General features: G+C 41.5%; 1 protein-coding gene across 1 annotated transcript in view; it reads left to right on the top strand.

Moving 5' to 3' along the window:
* The first annotated feature begins 13,666 nt into the window (after window positions 1-13,666).
* The window catches only part of LOC110090121 (macrophage mannose receptor 1), a 40,877-nt gene continuing 35,984 nt past the window's right edge, over window positions 13,667-18,559 (top strand). Inside the window, exons 1-2 of the mRNA XM_073003092.2 lie at window positions 13,667-13,906; window positions 16,765-17,193. Coding sequence (XP_072859193.2) covers window positions 13,846-13,906; window positions 16,765-17,193 — 490 coding nt within the window. The 5' untranslated portion in view covers window positions 13,667-13,845. The remainder of the gene's footprint in view (window positions 13,907-16,764; window positions 17,194-18,559) is intronic.

Genomic DNA, 18,559 nt, shown 5'->3' with positions numbered 1-18,559 from the left:
TTTATTTATTTATTTTATTTACTGTCCCATAGAAGGAGTTTAACCCCATTCAGGGCAGGGAAATGGCCCTCCAGCCTGTCCAGCGAAGCACCCACTAACAGCACTTCCATCTTGCCTGGATTGAGTTTCAATTTATTAAGCCTCATCCAGTCTATTATCAGGTCCAGACACGAGTTCAGCACAGAAACTGCCTCACCAGGATTGGTGGGAAACGAGAGGTAGAGCAGAGTGTTGACAGCATATTGCTGACTCCTCAGCCCAAACCTCCTGATGACCTCTCCCAGTGGTTTCATGTAGATGTTAAAGAGCATGGGGGACAGGATCAAGCCATGAGGAACCCCATGACATAAACGCCATGGGGCAGAGCAACTGTCCCCCAGCACCACCCTCTGGACACTGTCAGCCAGGAAGGAACATAACCACCGTTAATCAGTATCCCCAACTCCCAAACGAGCCAGCCTATCCAAAAGGACACCATGGTTGATGGTGTTGAAAGCCGCTGAGAGGTACAGGAGTATCAGCAGGGTCACACTCCCCCATCTCTCTCCCAGCAAAAGTCATTGTACAGGGCGACCAAGGCAGTCTCCGTACCAAAACCTGGCCTGAAACCCGATTGAAATGGATCCAGAAAATCTGTTTCATCCAGCAGTGCCTGGAGTTGTCCAGCCACAACCCGCTCCAACACTTTGCCCAAATAAGGGAGGTTTGCCACTGGTCGGTAGTTAACCACTAGCTTTGGGTCCAAGTTAGGCTTTTTAAGGAGTGGCCAAAATACCACCTCTTTCAAGGTGGTAGGGACCACTCCCTCTCGCAAAGAGGCGTTCACAGCCTCCTGGACCCAGGTGCGAACCCCCCTGGCAGATCTTCTAATTAACCAAGATGGGCAAGGGTCGAGTGGAGTGGGGGCACAACGGAGAGATCCAAGCACCCTGTCTACATCCTCAGGTCTCAACAATGGAAACTCATCCATTAATATTTGACCTAAGCACAACACACTGGAAAACATCCTCTGATTTTGCAGTAATGGTGGAGTCCAACCCACTGTGGATCTGAGCGATTTTCCCCTCAAAATGAATGGCAAACTCATCACAGCGAGCTGATGAGCAGTCCAGGACCTCCACTGGATTTCCCGGTTGAAGAAGATTCCAGACCACCCGAAACAGCACTGCTGGATGACATTCTGAGGAAGCAATACGGCTGGAGAAATATTGCCGTTTCGCCAGCCATATTGCCACGAAATAGGCCCGATAATGGGCTCTAAATCATGTTTGATCGGACTCCCAGCAGGATTTGCTCCACCTGTGTTCCAGCCATCTCCCCTGAAATTAAGGATCATTTCATTATTATCTGGCAATCTAGAGCCTACAAAATATGTCTGCAGTTTGTGCATGCTGGCCTTTTGAAAAATCTCAGTGATGCTGATAGAAGAGGAATGGGGCACATCCAAGGACAAAATCATTCTTACTTGAATTAGGATGAATATTTTGTTTCGTTTTTTTAAAAATTCTTTTTGTTTCATACTTAATAAATAGAGATGGACTCGAATCTAAAAATGAACCAGGAAGTTTGTCAATAATTGCTGGTTCATTGATTTGGGTCAGTTCGGGTTTGTCCAAACTGGAAAACCCAAACTTTCCTGATCCAATGAACTTTTTTTGTGATTAAATGAACTTCTTGGTTTGTTTTATCTGCCTCCACAGATTCCCCTACTCCCGTCCCACTGCCCCTGTTGCTTCCCTACCTTATCCTGCCACTTCCGCCTCTGCTGCCACTGCCATCTTAAGAGACAGTGGCCTGGCCTCCATTTTGGGAGCCAGGCCTGCCATCCCTCTGCATGTGCCCACCTTGAGAGATGGGCTCAGCTGAGACTCTTTTTTTAAGGCAGCCCAGCAGCCTCCCAATTGGTTGCCTCAGGTGAGAGGTGGTTGCATGAAGTGCAGAGTCAACTGACCTGTGGGAACGAGCCAGACTGCCTCTCAAGATGGCGGCGGCACAGGATATAGAGAGATGATGGGGTGGGGAGAAGGGGCCATATCAATGAACCAATTCACGGTTCATTTTTTTAAAAAAGGTAGTTTGTGGTTTGTGGATTTTCACAAAGCAAGATGAACCACCTTTTTGCTGGTTCATGCCCATATCTATTTTAAGGAAATAACAAAATGTAAAATATGATAATAGAGGCTTTCCAGCAGAGGGCAGTCATATAGCACAGGCAAGTGTAATAAAATTTGTTTTTCATGGTCCAAAATCTTATATGGAAATGAAAATTAGAAGTAGGAAATGATAGCTAGCAATAACTAGCGCTCATCTCTGAAGTACATGACACTCACTTTATGAGTTTGTAGATAAAACTAAAGGTAAAATACACACCTTGGGGTTCAGATGGTGCTAAATAGGCTGGCAAAAGTGACATCATCAGGTAATAATGATCATTTTTTAAAAAGCCCACTGGAGCTGCATGAGAAGGTTCAACCACTTCCTTCTATGATACAATCATGAAAACAAGGAATATTTTCAGCTACATGTCAGAGGGGGGAAAACCATTCTGACATGTTAAAGCGCTGCACCATGAGGTTCCTCTATCTTTCATCACTGACTTACTTGGCAGGAGACACACTCAGATGGCCACATATTCTCAACCTTAATTCTAATTACTGCATTCACAAACTAAACAGCAATGAGAAGTGTAATGAAGTTCCTACATGATGATGATGATGATGATGATGATGATGATGATGATGATGATGATGATGATGATGATATCTCAGGCCAATTGAATAGAATGTTCATGACAAGTAATAAACCCTATTCAGACTTTCAATAATCATGAGCAGAGAGAGCAGCTCACCCCCACCCCCATTTCCTGCATGGAGAACTAAAGCAGAAAAGGAAAGTGATCTCCTCTTGGGAGTGTTTCCACACAGTTGGGACCCTGGGTTTTTCACAAATAGAGAGGGCTCCCTTCTGCAGATTTAGCTCTCATCCCTGAACAGCTAAGCTGGAGGTGGCAGGGCTAGGTTCTTCCCTCCCCACCCACCCCCGATCCTACGAGTTAACCCTTCTACAGAACACCTGAAATATTGCCACAGTTCATTTCTGTTCTGAACTAATCAGGCCATAGATGGAGTACAGTGTCCAGTTTGGGGAATCAATGCTTAACTTTTAAAGAATTTAACAAAGTTGAGTGAGTCCAGAAATGAGTAATCAGGAAAGAGGTGGGTTTGAAAATATAGTCCTGTGAGGAATGGCTGAAGAACAGGATACATGTTGCGTTTAAAAAAGAATTTTAAGGGGAGATGTGGGGGCTGACTTTAAACAGCTGAAGAGCATGCAGAAGATGGAATCAGCTCCCCACTCCGAAATCAATTCATGCGGCAGGACTAGAACTACTTAACAACTGTTCAACATTGCAGTTGTAGAAGAGGTAGCCATGTTAGTCTGTTCAAGCATATCGGGCAAAATCCAAAGAAACAAAACAAAACAGTGGGAGATCTTCCAGTGCCCAATTGTGCGTATTTACATGACAGATCCTATTCAAAACAAAACAAAAAGACAAAAACATGTGGCGCCTTAAAGACTAACTATGATATTTTAATGTGAATTTCCACTTTGTCAGACATATGGAAATGAAACCTGTTTAACAGTGGAACAGGCTGCCTCTGGAGTTGGTGAGCTGCCTCTTGCTGGAGATATTGGAGCAGAGGAGCCATCTGTGAAGGATGCATTTATTGTATCTATTGAATCAAGCTCCCTTCCAACAGAACCACAGGATGACTGGATTGTAAATTTGACCTTTATTTATTTGATAATTATCTCTAATGCCTGCCCACCAATTGGAGAGCTCAAGTTCCCTAATAACAATAATACAAATACAATCTTGTTTGATGTTAATTGCAAGCAGAATGGTCCTTTCCCTACACAATCCCTGCTTCAATGTTGCTTATTGGACATAACCTAGTAAGCCCTTGCACAAGTTTATAAGCTTTGTTGTTTGTAAAGAAGTGATTTATGCCTTGCATAGCTGCCCAAACATTCTACAATTGTACAGAGTATACTGGCCAATGAAAAATAATAAAGTACTAGAATTTTTTTTTAAAAAATTGAAATACAAAGCAAGTAAAATATGGATGATAATAAACAACCAACTAAAACCAGTTACAGCAATTTGCAAGCTAGCTTATGGGCAAATGACCTGTCTAAATAAAAATGTTTTGAGCCCAATTTCCTAACCTGCTAGTCAGCAACAATAACCTCTGAACTTCTTTCAAACCTGCTGGTTTGTTTACATATTCAATATGTTTTAAAAAGGGATTAAAATGAGTTGAAAGAGGATCAGCAATCTCCATCAAGATCAGAGGCTCTTATTTTATTTTATTTCCATCCCAGGACAAATGATCTTCTAAATAATAGTTGAAATTTATGATGGCTCATGTTCACCATTTCGAAGAGCAATGAGCTGTAAATGATGCAAGATCTGCAATCCATTCCTTTGGGAGCCAGGAGCCTTATTTGAAGCAGTTGGCCAGTTGGCCAATGTCACCGGTGTCAAACAGAGCAGCCTGGAATGGGGTAGCAAAGCTAAGGTTTAGAGTGGTACAAAGCCATGGCAGCAATGAGAACAGCCAATCTGTCCTCTGCATTATGTGGCGAAGTTCATTTCCGATTTTGGAAGTGGGAGATCTTCCAGTGCCCAGTTGTGCGCATTTACATAACAGATCCTATTCAAAGGAGGCGGGCTATTTGAGACAATACTTTTTTGGCTTCTGAAGTAATGTCTAGTTTTTTACTCAATGGCATTTCTAAAACAAACTATGAATCAATTAAGAGTCATGGGGGAAAAGGAGAACTAAATAGCTTCCTGACTAACCAGCTAAGTGACTTCTTAATTTCAACGAATGAAGTAAATGTATCATCAGGTTATTTAGAAATAATTCAGAAGAAGAATTGCTGCCTAAAGAGATCCAGATCATATTTTCTGGGTAAACTGTGCAGTCTTCTTCCTTTTAAATTGTGAATTTTGTTAAGCAGAAAGTAAGCTTCTTTGGGTTTATTTTTGAGCAAATCTAGAGTGATATGAAATATATACATTTTAAAAACATAAAGAGCTCTCATGACCAAAAAGTTTATAACCTCCTCTGTTTTTAGTTGCATATAAATCATGTGATTATCTTGCGTGCAGTATTCCCATTCAATAAAATTAGCAATAAACACATGCTAACTCTCTTACATGTGGACAAAACAGTGTTGACATCTTTTACACATAGTTGACACCATGTTCTGCAGCATTGAGAGATGTGTTACAGAGAAGGGAAAGCCTGCAGCCTGCCTACCTACAGTTCTAATCTTTTAAAAGAAATATTGTAAACATAGGTATAAATTGGATGGAAAGAGACTGGGCAGGTCATTTTCTTTAATCATTTCAGTAAAATCTCCCCCTTTTAGGCATCAAAACAATTGGTTGTTTTGTTGTTAGGGGATTAGAACCTTATCTGTTTTACTATGTTGCTTACAGAAGTAGAGGCAAGCACGTGATTGCTCCAGCACTGGAGCTTTGGAAAAAGAAATTTGTTCCCCAACTTTTATACAGGACACAGATTTGGTCCACTGATAAAATAGTAAGTAAAGTAGAATAGATTTATTTGAAAGAATAGATTTTGGACTGCTACTGGACTATAGTCTTCAGCTCCTGTTGTCTATGCTGATGCACACTAGTTGTGATACCAGTTCAGTTAAGAACATATAAAATTATTCTTAACTATTGACTGAAGATTCTTTCCATATACTTACATATGATGGGATTAGTCAACTGCAAATATACTGTTCCTTCTTTTATAGTGCAGTCTTAAGTTTTCTGAAATCCATGCAATGATTCTGCTAAGCTCAGCAGAAATATGAAGCTGGTGGATTCAGCCTGACAGTCAACTAATGCACACCTCTGTCTCTGTGTCAAAAATAGCTCCAATTTATGAAAGTGTTCTTGGCTTGCCTAGTATTTTACCTGTATATCTGAATATGTATATAGTTTAAACTATATATTAAAATATGTGGAAAAATAATTTTAAATAGTTACACTCTCTTTTCTGTGATTCAGCTTATTAAGGTGCTCCAGTCTAGTTCTCCTACTGCTTTCACCTGCGATCTTCAGTTGGCATTGCCCTTGTCTTCTTCTTGCTACTCTTCCTGTTGCTGTCTTTCATGGATGCATCCTCTTGTATGCTGCCTTCTCCATCAGCATCTCTTCCAGGTTCTCTTGAAGTACTCCAGCAAAGATTGCTAAAAGACTGAGGCAAAGTTGCTTGGCCAAAGTAGTTTTAAACTATCCTGGTGGGTTAGAGAAAGAACTTCCCTACTCTGTACAGCCCAGTGAAGTTCCACTCGCCCTCAGCCAGCCAGACAGCCAATTACCACCAAGCTCAAACACTGGGGGAATGACTAACCAGTACGAGTGAACCAGGAGCTCTCAGTAACATATGCGTCTATACAGACGGCAAAGAAATACCCAACTACCACACAGTTTAACACCACATAGGGTGCAAACAAGGGGCCATACAAATAAGCTAGGACCCATGTTTAATTTTTTGTTCAATGACCCTATTAGAACAGAATTTTTACCAGTTATGTGTTAACTCTTTCCTCCTTCCACCAACAGGAGCAAATTTGTCAGTTACGGTAATATCATCCACCATTCATATAGTACAATGAATATGATATGCTGTCTTAATAGCTAGAATCCAATTGACTTCTTACATTTCTATCAATGAAATTGTGTGAACCATGGCAGGAAATACCTGCTACTTAATGAGGTACTAGTTGTGTTCATGCTGGCTGCTTTCCTGAGCACATCCAGGAATGCAACCGATTCCTCATTAAACATCTGCCATTTGTCATCAAGATTTGCACAACTTCCCTTGCGCTAGCCAGTTGGATTTTGTCCATTATTAGTTGCACAAAGTGGTCTCAAAAAAGGACAGTCAGAGAGCGCAGGCGTTGTCAGAAATCAAAGGCAGCAGCCATTGAGCTAGTGGCCCTTGTTCCCTGCCTGAAAAAGATATGCTCCAGCATTGGTCTTTGCAGATCATGCTTCTTGATATGGATAGGGAGCTGCAAGCTCACAGAAAAATGTTCTGCAAATACTCAGAAATACCAAATATTTACCACTTATTATGCTTCAGTAGGTCAGCGGATCAGTGTCCTCTGTCTGGAATGAATACATAATTCCTTATTTGGTTTTTTAATCAAGACAAATAATCCATGGCACTTGAGTGAACTGCCTACATGCTGGTGGAATGGAAAGAAGAAAAATGGAGGTCAAAACTGAATGGGTCTCCCTGCCGCCCTGCCCACCGATGCCAACCACTGCTGCCTCTTCTGATCTCTTCCAATGCCTGCCAAGCTGTCTTTCAGTGAAATACTGCAATTCTATCCACTACCTTTGTTCTTTGCCACATTATTCAATGGGTAATTGTGTTAAATTTGCATCTCACACAGCTGACTAAATGAACAAGAAGCTGTGGGTCATGCCCCATTTCCAGCTTAATACAGTCACCTGACCATGGACAGCCCATGATGAGAGCAAAGAGGCTTAAATCACTGGAGGGGCTGAAATCTAGTACTGTAGTAAGTCACAACTACATAAGCCCCGTTAAACAGTGAGGATTTGGAATTCAGCTCTTCTGTAAGTTCCGTTGGCTCAGCGGACCTATTCTAATTGTGACTTTACTGAATTTCAGCCACTGTTTATAAATCTGCATTTAGACACACAAAGTAGCAAATTTGGATATTCTATTGACCTCTCTTTGGCTGATGTTTCAATGGCCACCTGAACACAAAGTTGCATCCTACTCTTTTCCTTTCATAGCATTTAACACTATTCTCTTAGATTTTAAGGTGGTCACTTCTAACAGACTAGATAAAGGGAGGTGATTTAGGTGATCAACCTACATTACCCAAGAATCTTCTATGGAAAAGAAGTCTTTTCTATAGAAGTTGTGCAACAACGTGTTACTCACAGAACTGTCCATTTCAATCACATTTCTTAATGTTAAACGAGAAGTGAAACTTGTTGATAAAACAGTGTCTGGAAAGCAGTTCCCTCAGATTCCTAATATCCCAAGAGATTTGGAGGAGATTTGGTGACTGAGGATTGCTGCCCTTTTTGGTCACGAGCATCTCACTTGCTGGTCTACAGCTGAGCAGGCCCGGGCTGCCAAAGCAAACAAAGACCCCCACATGCACTTCTATTTGGAAGAAAAGTACATAACTGCTTTTGATTACAGCATCAGGCCCTGCAATCAGATAGCCAAGAAATCTACATATTAAGAAATGTTAATTGGGATTTCTGCTTCCACTGCAACATTATGATATAGAATAATGGGAAGGCAATGATATCCCATCAAGATCTTCTGGAACCAGCCAGCAAAACTTTGGCTGCAGGAATCTTCACGGTGTGGCAAGACTAATATCATGAGGTAGCAGCTGGATTAAACACTCAGATATTTCATTTAAGCAGATGCACCTCTTTCAGACAGCTAATGGAAAGCTGATGCAAATGTAAGATGGACAGAGTAAATATGAACCATTTGACAAACATTTTGAGTAAGTTTCTAGCAACTACAGAAGGTCATCCAAGATAGCAGTTATCAAACATGTGAACTCTTTGATTAGGATTAATAAATGCTGCATTTTACATTAAAGATATATCCATGACAATACATCCACATGCTCACTAATTCAATTAGCAGTGAGTTATCTTGGTTTGGTCTATAGACAATGGCCATAGTGAATCATAAGAATTTGTAGATGCTGATTATTTCTAAGTTGTTTTCATTAGGTCTCACTTGCCCAGAAAGGGCACCATAATGTGGGTTCTCTGAAAGATTTGTAGCTAGAGATGGGGTTATTTGTATTTGGGGGTATTTGTATTGGATTGAGAGCATGTGTACCCAGTAAACTCTTTGCTCTTCAAGTAGCCAGTGGTCCAACCCAGGCCTCCAGAAGCTAAGAGAAATTCACACTAAACACAAATTCTCTTAAAGAAGTGTAGATGTACCATATATATATATATATATATATATATATACATTCTTCAAGCTGGCTTCTCCAATAAGTGGGCACAGGATGATAAGATTTCTTGAACTGAGAGCATGACCAACAAAGCTATTTTAAACCAAATGAATGAAGAGCAAGAAATCATTAAGAATAAAATGCAGAAAGCTGCAATACTTCTGTTGTGAAATAGGAAATGAGGAAGACATACAAGGAGAGGAACCTCTTAGCTGAGAACGCTTGTAGAATGGTCTGGATGCAAGATGAATACAACAACACTGATGTTGGAAGGAGGAGAAGGATGGGGGATGACTTACTCCATATTATAGGTGTTCAGAATATCAGTTTGACAACAAGACATTGGACAGTTATTGGTTGGAGGTCCTTGCATAGCATTTATGTGTAACAGATTTAAGTGATAACACTAGACCAACCTTTGGAAAAAGGAACCATATAGGCAACCTTGACTATCTGTTCCAAAATTTTCAGGAACAATTCTTTTGAGTACATTCAACTCTCAGATTCTTTAAATTCTTGTCCATTTGCTGCTCATTTTTTATTCTTCACATACCATGGAAAGGAGAAATTAGGCATTCCTTCAAGAAGCACAAGGCTACTGACTGACCACACCAGCAGCTATTTCCTGAACATGATGTTCTTTACACATTGCATTTTGCACTGAGGGCTGCTTAGGCAGGAAGGATGATAAAGTAGATGCTGCAGATATCTGGAAGGTGAGCCATGGCAACTGGACTTCTTTCCTATTAGGTTGAAACGTTTTACTATTCATCCAAGTCTGAGGAGAGCTGGTAGGAGACACCTGATATATTCTCCATTTTGGTTTCACTTCCACCTGGTCTGAATAGGCTCATTAGATGGACAAAGGACTGTCCAGTTGCCATGACTCAACTTCCAGATAACCTCGCCTAGATGACTGAGAATCTTCACAGATATAGATGCTGCAGAGTATGAGAGAGATCTGATACAGAGTATTGCTCTTTTTATACTATGGACAGGACATGGAAAAAGGCAGAGACACCATTGTATGCTGATTCTGGCATGAATCTTGTTGTGAGCTATTCTGCAAACCATTTTTTAAAAAGCAAGGCACACAATTAAGACAAAATCAAGTACTGTTTTTTTTTCTTCTTGGAGAACCCAGAAGAACCAGAATGGCTGCTTTAAGTTCTGCTTTATTTGTATGAGGTTCAATAACTGACAGTCCCTTTCTTGCCCTGATCTGCCTATTCTCAGCAACCACAGAATTACAGAGTCAGAAGATCCATTAGAGACCACTGATTCAAATCAACAATCCAGCACCCTTGAGAGATGGCTGTCCAGACTTTCTTCAAAACCTCCAGTTTACGTTTGGGAGTAAACAGACTCTTGAGGCAGTCTGTTGATCCTAAACAGGTCTACCCCTTAAGATGTTTCTCCTAATGACTGGATAAAATCTGCTCTTCCACAATTTCAGCCTACTGATTTCTGGTTTCTCTAGAACAGTGGTTCCTTGGGTCCCCTTGAACTGCAACTCTCAGAGGTTCCTGCCAGCACAGTTGGCGGTGAAGGCTTGTGGGAGCTGTAGTCCAAGAATGTATGTTGGGAAGCACTGCTCAAGAGGGACAGAAATCAGGTCTACTGTTTCTGTTATATCAACCTTCTTCTCTAGGCTGAAACACCATGAAAACCATTGATAACATTTGACCATTGAAAGCTGTAACATAACAAAACTGCATATGTATGTTTGTGAAATGTAGTATATGAGCTAATATGTCCACAATAGCCCAGCTTATGGTTTGTCAGACAGCCATCAGTTTTTGGTGCAGCATGAAGAATGTTTATTTCATTCACCATATTTTCCACATAAAAGAGGCTACTCTTTCCTAAAATCATTACACTAAAAATTGGGGGGGGGGGTGTCTTTTACATAGAAGTAAACTGAGATAGCTGTGCTCAGTCACTCAATGGTGCTGTGCCCCTTGATCTTGGCATGGTTCCTGCCCACTACAGGATATCTGCTGCAGCAACATTTGTTCCCATTGTTTTACCTGGCTCAGCAAAACTACAAGTGAGAAGGATTTTGGAATTGTCGTAGATCACTAGCTAAATATGAGGCAACAGTGTGATGTGGCTACAAACAGGCAAATGGTATTTTTGGCTGCATTAATAGAAGTATACAGTGGTGCCTCGCTTAACGAGTGCACCGTATAGCGATGTTTCCGTATAGCGATCGCTTTTTCGGGATCGCTATACGGAAACATACCCGATCTTCGCAATGGGGAAAACCCGCATTGCGAAGATCGGGTATTGCGGCGGCCATTTTGGAGCCGCCGAACAGCTGATCGGCGGTTCCAAAATGGCCGCCGGAAGCCCGGAAATGGCTGCCGGCAGCCGTTTTCGAGCCCTGCCCTCGCTTAGCGAAGGCGCGAAAATGGCTGCCGGCACCTGGAATCCTCGCTGAACGGGTAAGTAACAAAGGTATTGGAACACATTAAACGAAGTTTAAAGCGTTCCAATACCTTTCCCCTACCCGTTTAGCGATGATTCCGTATAGCGAGGTTAATCCGGAACGGATTAACCTCGCTATACGGGGCACCACTGTAGTTTCCAAATCCCACGAGGTGCTAGTCCTTCTCTATTCAGCAGTGGTTAGGCCTCACCTTAAGTATTGTGTCCAGTTCTGGACACCACACTTCAAGAAGGATGTTAACAGACTTCCGGCTTGACACTGCGATGAGACAGCAGGAGGAAGATGGAGCTCTGTCCCCTGGGCTGAATTCTGACTTGTTTGGGACCCCCCAGGGGGTTAAAATCACCCCAAAGAGGTGGTGAAATGGGGGGAAAGCCTGTTGATCATGGGGGGGGACAGTGATTACCCCTGTTTTGATCTGGGAAACTCCCCAATCAACCATCGGGTGGAAACAAGCAGCTGGAAAGCTCGCTTGCAAGTCATCGGCAGCAGGCAATAGAGAAGCGATAAATCAACTAAATAACATTGTCTGTTATCATTGGGTGAGAAATATTTTATAACTGTACTGTTTTATGACTATCGCTGGACAAGACAATCCCTATAACAGAAACAGTGTCTCTTATCCTCACCACTTATAGAGCAGTGGTGAATCTGGAGAGAGGGAAGACACGCCAAGAAAATAAATTGGACACTAATTAGACATTTAATTATACTTCAGGGAAGGAAGTCTGGTATTACTTTGGCGTTAGAAAATTAAGAAAAATTCAGCAACCCATGTAACATGATGTTTATCAAACATGAACTGAATGTAGATAGATTGAAATGCTAATAAAATGTTAATAAAATAAAAAAAGAAGGATGCTAACAAATCGGAACAAGTTCAAAGGAGAACGATAAGGATGATCAGGGGGCTGGAAACCAAGTCTTATGAGGAAAGGCTGAAAGAACCGGTTAAGTTTAGCCTTGAGAAAAGAAGACTGAGGGGAGATATGATAGCACTCTTCAAATATTTGAAAGGCTGTCATACAGAGGAGGGACAAGATCTCAATCATCACAGAGTGCAGGGTACGCAACAATGGGTTCAAGTTAAGGGAAGCGAGATTTCGGTTGAATATCAGGAAAAACTTCCCAACTCTTAGAGCAGTGGAACCAGTTACCTCGGGAGTTAGTGAGTGCTCCAACACTGGAGGCATTCAAGAAAAACTTAGATAATCACTTGGAAGATATGCTTTGATTATATTCCTGCACTGAGCAGGGGGTTGGACTTGATGACCTTGTAGGCCCCTTCCAACTTCACTTTTCTATGATTTCTATGATGTTTTGTTTTCCCTTTGGCATCAGGTGTTCCCTCCCCCCTTGCAATGCACAAGGACCTCTGTGTTAGGTTGTGTCAAATGCAGGAGAAGAAATCTCTCTGCTATTCAGTCTTACACATTCCTGCTTCAACTGTACAAGTAGACTGCCTGTTTTATAGAGAATGGCCCTGACTGACAATAGTGAAGAAAACAAGCCATTTGTTTGAGATTGCAGGACTTCTGATTGGCTCCAGCAAATTTCACAATATCTGTAGAACAGAACTATAGATACAAGAAAAGAAGTTTCTATAAACATCCTCAGGTATATTCTACAGGTTACGCTCATTCCCCCTCCACAATTAATGGTGTAGCCTCTTGCCTTGTAGCCTCTGTGTGTGATTGAGAACCTCAGGGGTCTATCAAACATGGAAGGCAAGCTAGGTTGTGGCAGCTTTCCCCTCTTTAGACAGTCACTTCCATGGGTGCAAATGACAATAGATGTGGGTGGGACTAGCATGTCCTCCTCATCATGCGTGGGCTCCACACACTTGACAAACACCTGAAGGAAGGCTTTAGTGTTTAGTATAAGAAGGGACAACTTGTGTTGAACACCGTTGCCTGCCGTGCAATGTTGGATCACAATTCCCGTTAGCTCCACTTAGCACTATGAATCCTGAGGGATCATGGGAATTGCAGTCCGAGAAAATCTGCACCACCACAGGTTGTTCACCTCTGGTTTACTAGTATTGTCATGGCTGTTCAGCTGCTGAATTCTACCAGGCTAAGAAGAACGAATTATTGATCAACCTGCATTGCTCAATTATTTCCTGTTAAAATACATCTCTTCTACAGAAACGAACAACTAAGCAATCTTGTTACTTAGATTTCTGCTCATTGCGATATATTCCCCAGTGCCGAACTGAGAAGTGAAAATGTTGTCTGACTCATTTGTGAAGGAGTTCCTAAAAAGCAGCTAACTCAGATTCTTCTTTTCATATTTTCAAGGGGCATTTGTGGAAGAGTTGGTTGTCTCCAATGTCTGCATTTTTGCTGCTAAATCTTGTGCTTCTCATTCAGCCAGCTTTTCAGATACTAGGTAAGTTCTTCACTTTTAACATTAATGCCATGTATAGAGTCAACTGATTACTTTTCAATAATCTTTTGGAAGTTAAGCTTGTATCTTAGATGCAATGAACACATAGAATTATATATTGTTTAATAATACTAACTGTGTTCCATCAAGTCAATTCAAACTTATAGTAACCTTATGAGTACTCTAGGTAGAGTACTCAGAAGTGGTTTATCATTCTCTTCTTCTGGGGCACCCTGGGATTGTACAGCTTGTCCAAGGACACAGGTTGGCTTTTCAGGTATGCGCAGTGGAGAACTGAACTCCCACCTTCTGGCTCCAACCTAGCCCACTGAGCTATCCAGCCAGAAAAAGTATATATAGGAAATAATTATATATCAAAATTATGCATAGGAATCAATAAATGTGTGGCTCTCAATTAATAGTACCTAACTTAATTTTGAATGCAATCAGCATTACTAGTGTTACTTATCCTTGAATGAAAGGGGGTCTTTCTCAAATTACTTATTGAAGGGGCTAGATTTATATACTTATGCTGATGTTGCATAGTTGAGTTTTCTGTACCAGTGAGATAATAGACTAGTTAGGAAGCCTATATTAAGAGCCAAACTAAAAGCGGTGAGGGCGAAGATGAGATTTTACCCTGCACGAGGAAAGAAAAATGGAAAATTCAATTTCAGACCTCCCACATCAGAGCTGTTTTGGCCTTAGATATATTAAAGAAATAATTCATTAAAATGTTCAGTTTACATGTTCAATCACTGGCTAAAGCTTATGTTCTTCCCACAAGGTTTGGCACCATTGACTCTTTCCAAAACCTTCCAACTGGACTGGAACTGTCACTTAACAAATCAAGCTCTGCTAATTGGTCTTTCCCCAAATATCCTTAGTTAGAGCGATGGGTTATACCAATGCCAAATCAGCCATCAACCAAAGGATTTGGGACATAGAACTTCAAGAATATTTAGGTTCACTGGACAAATCCAGTGTTGTAAAAAACAACGCCTTTATACTTCCCACCTATATGACTAGTATGTAAAGGTAAAGGTTCCCCTTGACAATTTTTCTCCAGTCGTGTTCGACTCTAGGGGGCGGTGCTCATCCCCGTTTCTAAGCCATAGAGCCAGCGTTTTGTCCGAAGGCAATCTTCCGTGGTCACATGACCAGTGCGACTTAGACACGGAACGCTGTTACCTTCCCACCAAGGTGGTCCCTATTTATCTACTTGCATTTGCATGCTTTCAAACCGCTAGGTTGGCGGGAGCTGGGAGAAGCGACGGGCGCTCACTCTGTTGCATGGATTCGATCTTACGACTGCTTGGTCTTCTGACCCTGCAGCACAGGCTTCTGCGGTTTAGCCCGCAGCACCACCACATCCCTGTATGACTAGTATAACACCACCTAAATCTAGAAGAATTTTTACCTTAGCTAGATTAATCTGTCACCTTCTAATCTCCTGGAAGGGGGGTTTCAAGCCATACCCTATTCTGATCGTTTATATCCTTGCGATGGTGGTGAAGTAGAAACAATGGGGCATGTCCTCTGATACTGTCATTTCTATCGAGATCTCCACAAGGATCTTCTCGCCCCTATTTTTCAAAAATTTCTGGAGAGATCCAACCAATTTTGTATTCTTTTGCTGCTCTCCAATAAGGTTTCTTACATTACTAGTTAAGTGGCCAAATACTGCACTGCTGCAATAGCTTGCTGCAGTCTGTTGACCAAATAAGATCTTTGAGTGCCCCTACCCTTGCTAGACATTTCTTGTTTAACTTTAGTTTCTAGGACAGTTGAAGTGGCACACTGATGGTCATATGTGTCTCCTAAATTCATCCTACATCATGTGACTGCTGTGATATTTTAAAAGCTTTTATATCCTTCAATACTGCTGGCTAACTTAAAACTTCTTTTTAACTTTAATGCCATAAAAGAGTGAGACGGTGCATTGATAGTGTCATGTCTTGACCATAGTTAGGCATCCTTCAGTCTCGAAAGACTATGGTAGCGTGCTCTGTGTGGAGGACTTGGAACAGTGTCTAGTGTGGCTGAGGAGGCCAATTCGAGAGTGACAATCCCTTCCACACTGAAGACAAATCCAATCTGTCCCCTGTCCAGCTCCCTGGTTTTGCTGCTTTTGTGATTTCCTCTTTGCCTCGGCCTGCTGGGCAAGGGTCGCTTCAAATTGGGAGAGGCCACGATGCAGTGCCTGCCTCCAGGCTGAACGCTCAGATGTCAGGGTTTCCCATCTGTTGAGGTCTATTCCTAAGGCCTTCAGATCTCGCTTGCAGACGTCCTTGTATCGCAGCTGTGGTCTCCCTCTGGGGCGATTTCCCTGCACTAATTCTCCAGTTACTAATTCGCATTCTTATCTTCCTGGCCACTGACTATAATAAATTGTTATTTTTACATTAAAATAATCCTCATTTGCCAGGTTTTTTTAACTTTTCGATTCATTGAGTCATTAAAAATCTACTTAATATTATTCAGAACCCCCCCCCCCCCCTGCATAGCTCATGTATATGTTGAGAAAGAGTAAAATAACAAATATCCTATTCGTAAAGAAGCAGGAATCCTAATCTCCAACAAGGACAAGATAACTAGTTCCTTGGCTTTAAATGAATCAGGTTAAGTAAGGCAAGTAAAGCACAGCATGAGGAGTATTAGGAATAGTAAGAACAAGTTAGGAGTATTAGGAATAGTAAGAACAAGAACAAGAATTAACTAGGCCATTGCTTCATTCTACTTCTCAGACTTGCTGAAAGATAGAATATGCGAATAATCATCCTACCAGTGAGTGCCATGTCTAAGGCTACTATGGAATGGTGCTACAGTGTCACTTTTCTTTTTCCTTCTTTGTTTTACAGATAGTGACAGTTTTCTGATATACAATGAAAACCTTGGACTTTGTCTACAACTTCAACAATCTCGTTCCCTTAACCTGGAGAAATGTAATAAGGAAAACGAGCGGCAAAATTTTAAGTGGGTTTCTGATTACCAAATATTGAATATGGCAGAGAAATTGTGCCTGGCAGTACCTTCAAAAGGAAACCAGGTGCCAGTCACTCTCTCTCCTTGTAATGAGACCAGTAGTCTTCAGAAATGGACGTGCAGAAATGAAACCCATCTGGCCCTTACAGAAGAAGAAGAAGAAGAAGAAGAAGAAGAAGAAGATCTGTTTTTACATCCTGCTGATGATCAGAAGGGCAACGTAATAATATCGAAAAGATCCTCCACAAAGAGTATTTGGAAAATCTATGGAACAAGTAATGGCTTGTGTTCAAAAGGATATGAAGGTAAATTCGGAGACTGAGATTACTCTTTGTTTAGATTACGTTGTCTCTCAGCTTCAACAGTGTTGAATTCCCTGCCTTTTCAAACCACACTCAATCTCATGCTTCAAATCACATTGGTAAAAAGCTCCAAGCTTGGTAGCAAGCAGGGGGCACTCCATTTGTATAGAAAGCACAGTGTATGGCATGGGAAATGTACATTTTTCCCTCTCTATCCCAGTTCTGTCAAAAAATGCATTCCCGACACTGATTGTTAGTCCTAACAGGGAAGTGTTTCAGATCCAAACACTAACAGCCTCATATATTCCTTTAACATGTGGATATGCCAATTGTAAACCATGGGTGTAGAATCAGCTTCCACTGAACTACAACTACCAGAATTCCTGACCACTGCTATGCTGCTTTGGACTAATGGGAATTGTATTTCACCAACAGGTTGAAAGGTGGAGTTTCATCACTCATTAAGAACAGAATCTAGCCAAATTCAGGCATGCTGAAATCATATTAGTTTTGATTAAAGGAAGTTAACTGGGGGACTTGTATATATGGAACTGTATGGATTCCATGTTTTCACCTTATGTTGTGGGTGCCAGCTCATAGCACCAGGTCTGTGATACCTTGGCAGAGTGTCAAAAGTTCCAGAACTGTGGATGGTGTTGGTGGACAAAGGTTGATAATGCATTCATGCTATGAACGCAGAAGTCCTATGCAGGCATTCACTTGCTCATATGTAGTGCTAAATTTGTGGTGCAGGTGTGAACAGGGACATAAGCCCCACTCCTGAGTATACCCTACCTATGGGAAGTGTGAGAAGCCTTCATACATTGAATACAAAGGTCTGATGAGGACTCCATAAGTGTGTTCAGCTAAACATGTTTATGGAGCAGCATGAGAAGGAATACTGATAAGGCAGAATTTCAAAACATATGATCTCTTTACACATGTTCAGTCTAATGCTTTTACTGACACCTCTTCAGACAAAGGTCTGTAATATTGCCAGGTGTGTGGAGACATTCTTACACTTTTAGGTATGATCCTTATTATAATGTGCCTTCTGCAGTAACACTTCCCTATAATGTGTTCTCGGAGGCTTTCACGGCCAGGATCCAATGGTTGTCGTGGGTTTTTCGGGCTGTTTAGCGTTCAGAGGACAGGAGCTAGAATTCTGTCTGTGTTCTCATTGATAGAACACAGACAGAATTCTAGCTCCTGACCTCTGAAGATGCCGGCCAGAGAGACTGGCGAAACATTAGGAAGAAAAACCTCCAGAACATGTTGAAACAGCCTGAAAAACCCACAACAACCACTTCCCTATAATATATCTTAAAACGTAAAAATCAATGAATATCAAGGACATATGTCTACTGTC

The sequence above is a fragment of the Pogona vitticeps genome, chromosome 6, assembly GCF_051106095.1.
Source record: "Pogona vitticeps strain Pit_001003342236 chromosome 6, PviZW2.1, whole genome shotgun sequence".
In the NCBI taxonomy this organism is placed as follows: Eukaryota; Metazoa; Chordata; class Lepidosauria; order Squamata; family Agamidae; genus Pogona; species Pogona vitticeps.
This window is presented reverse-complemented; position numbering and strand designations above follow the sequence as displayed.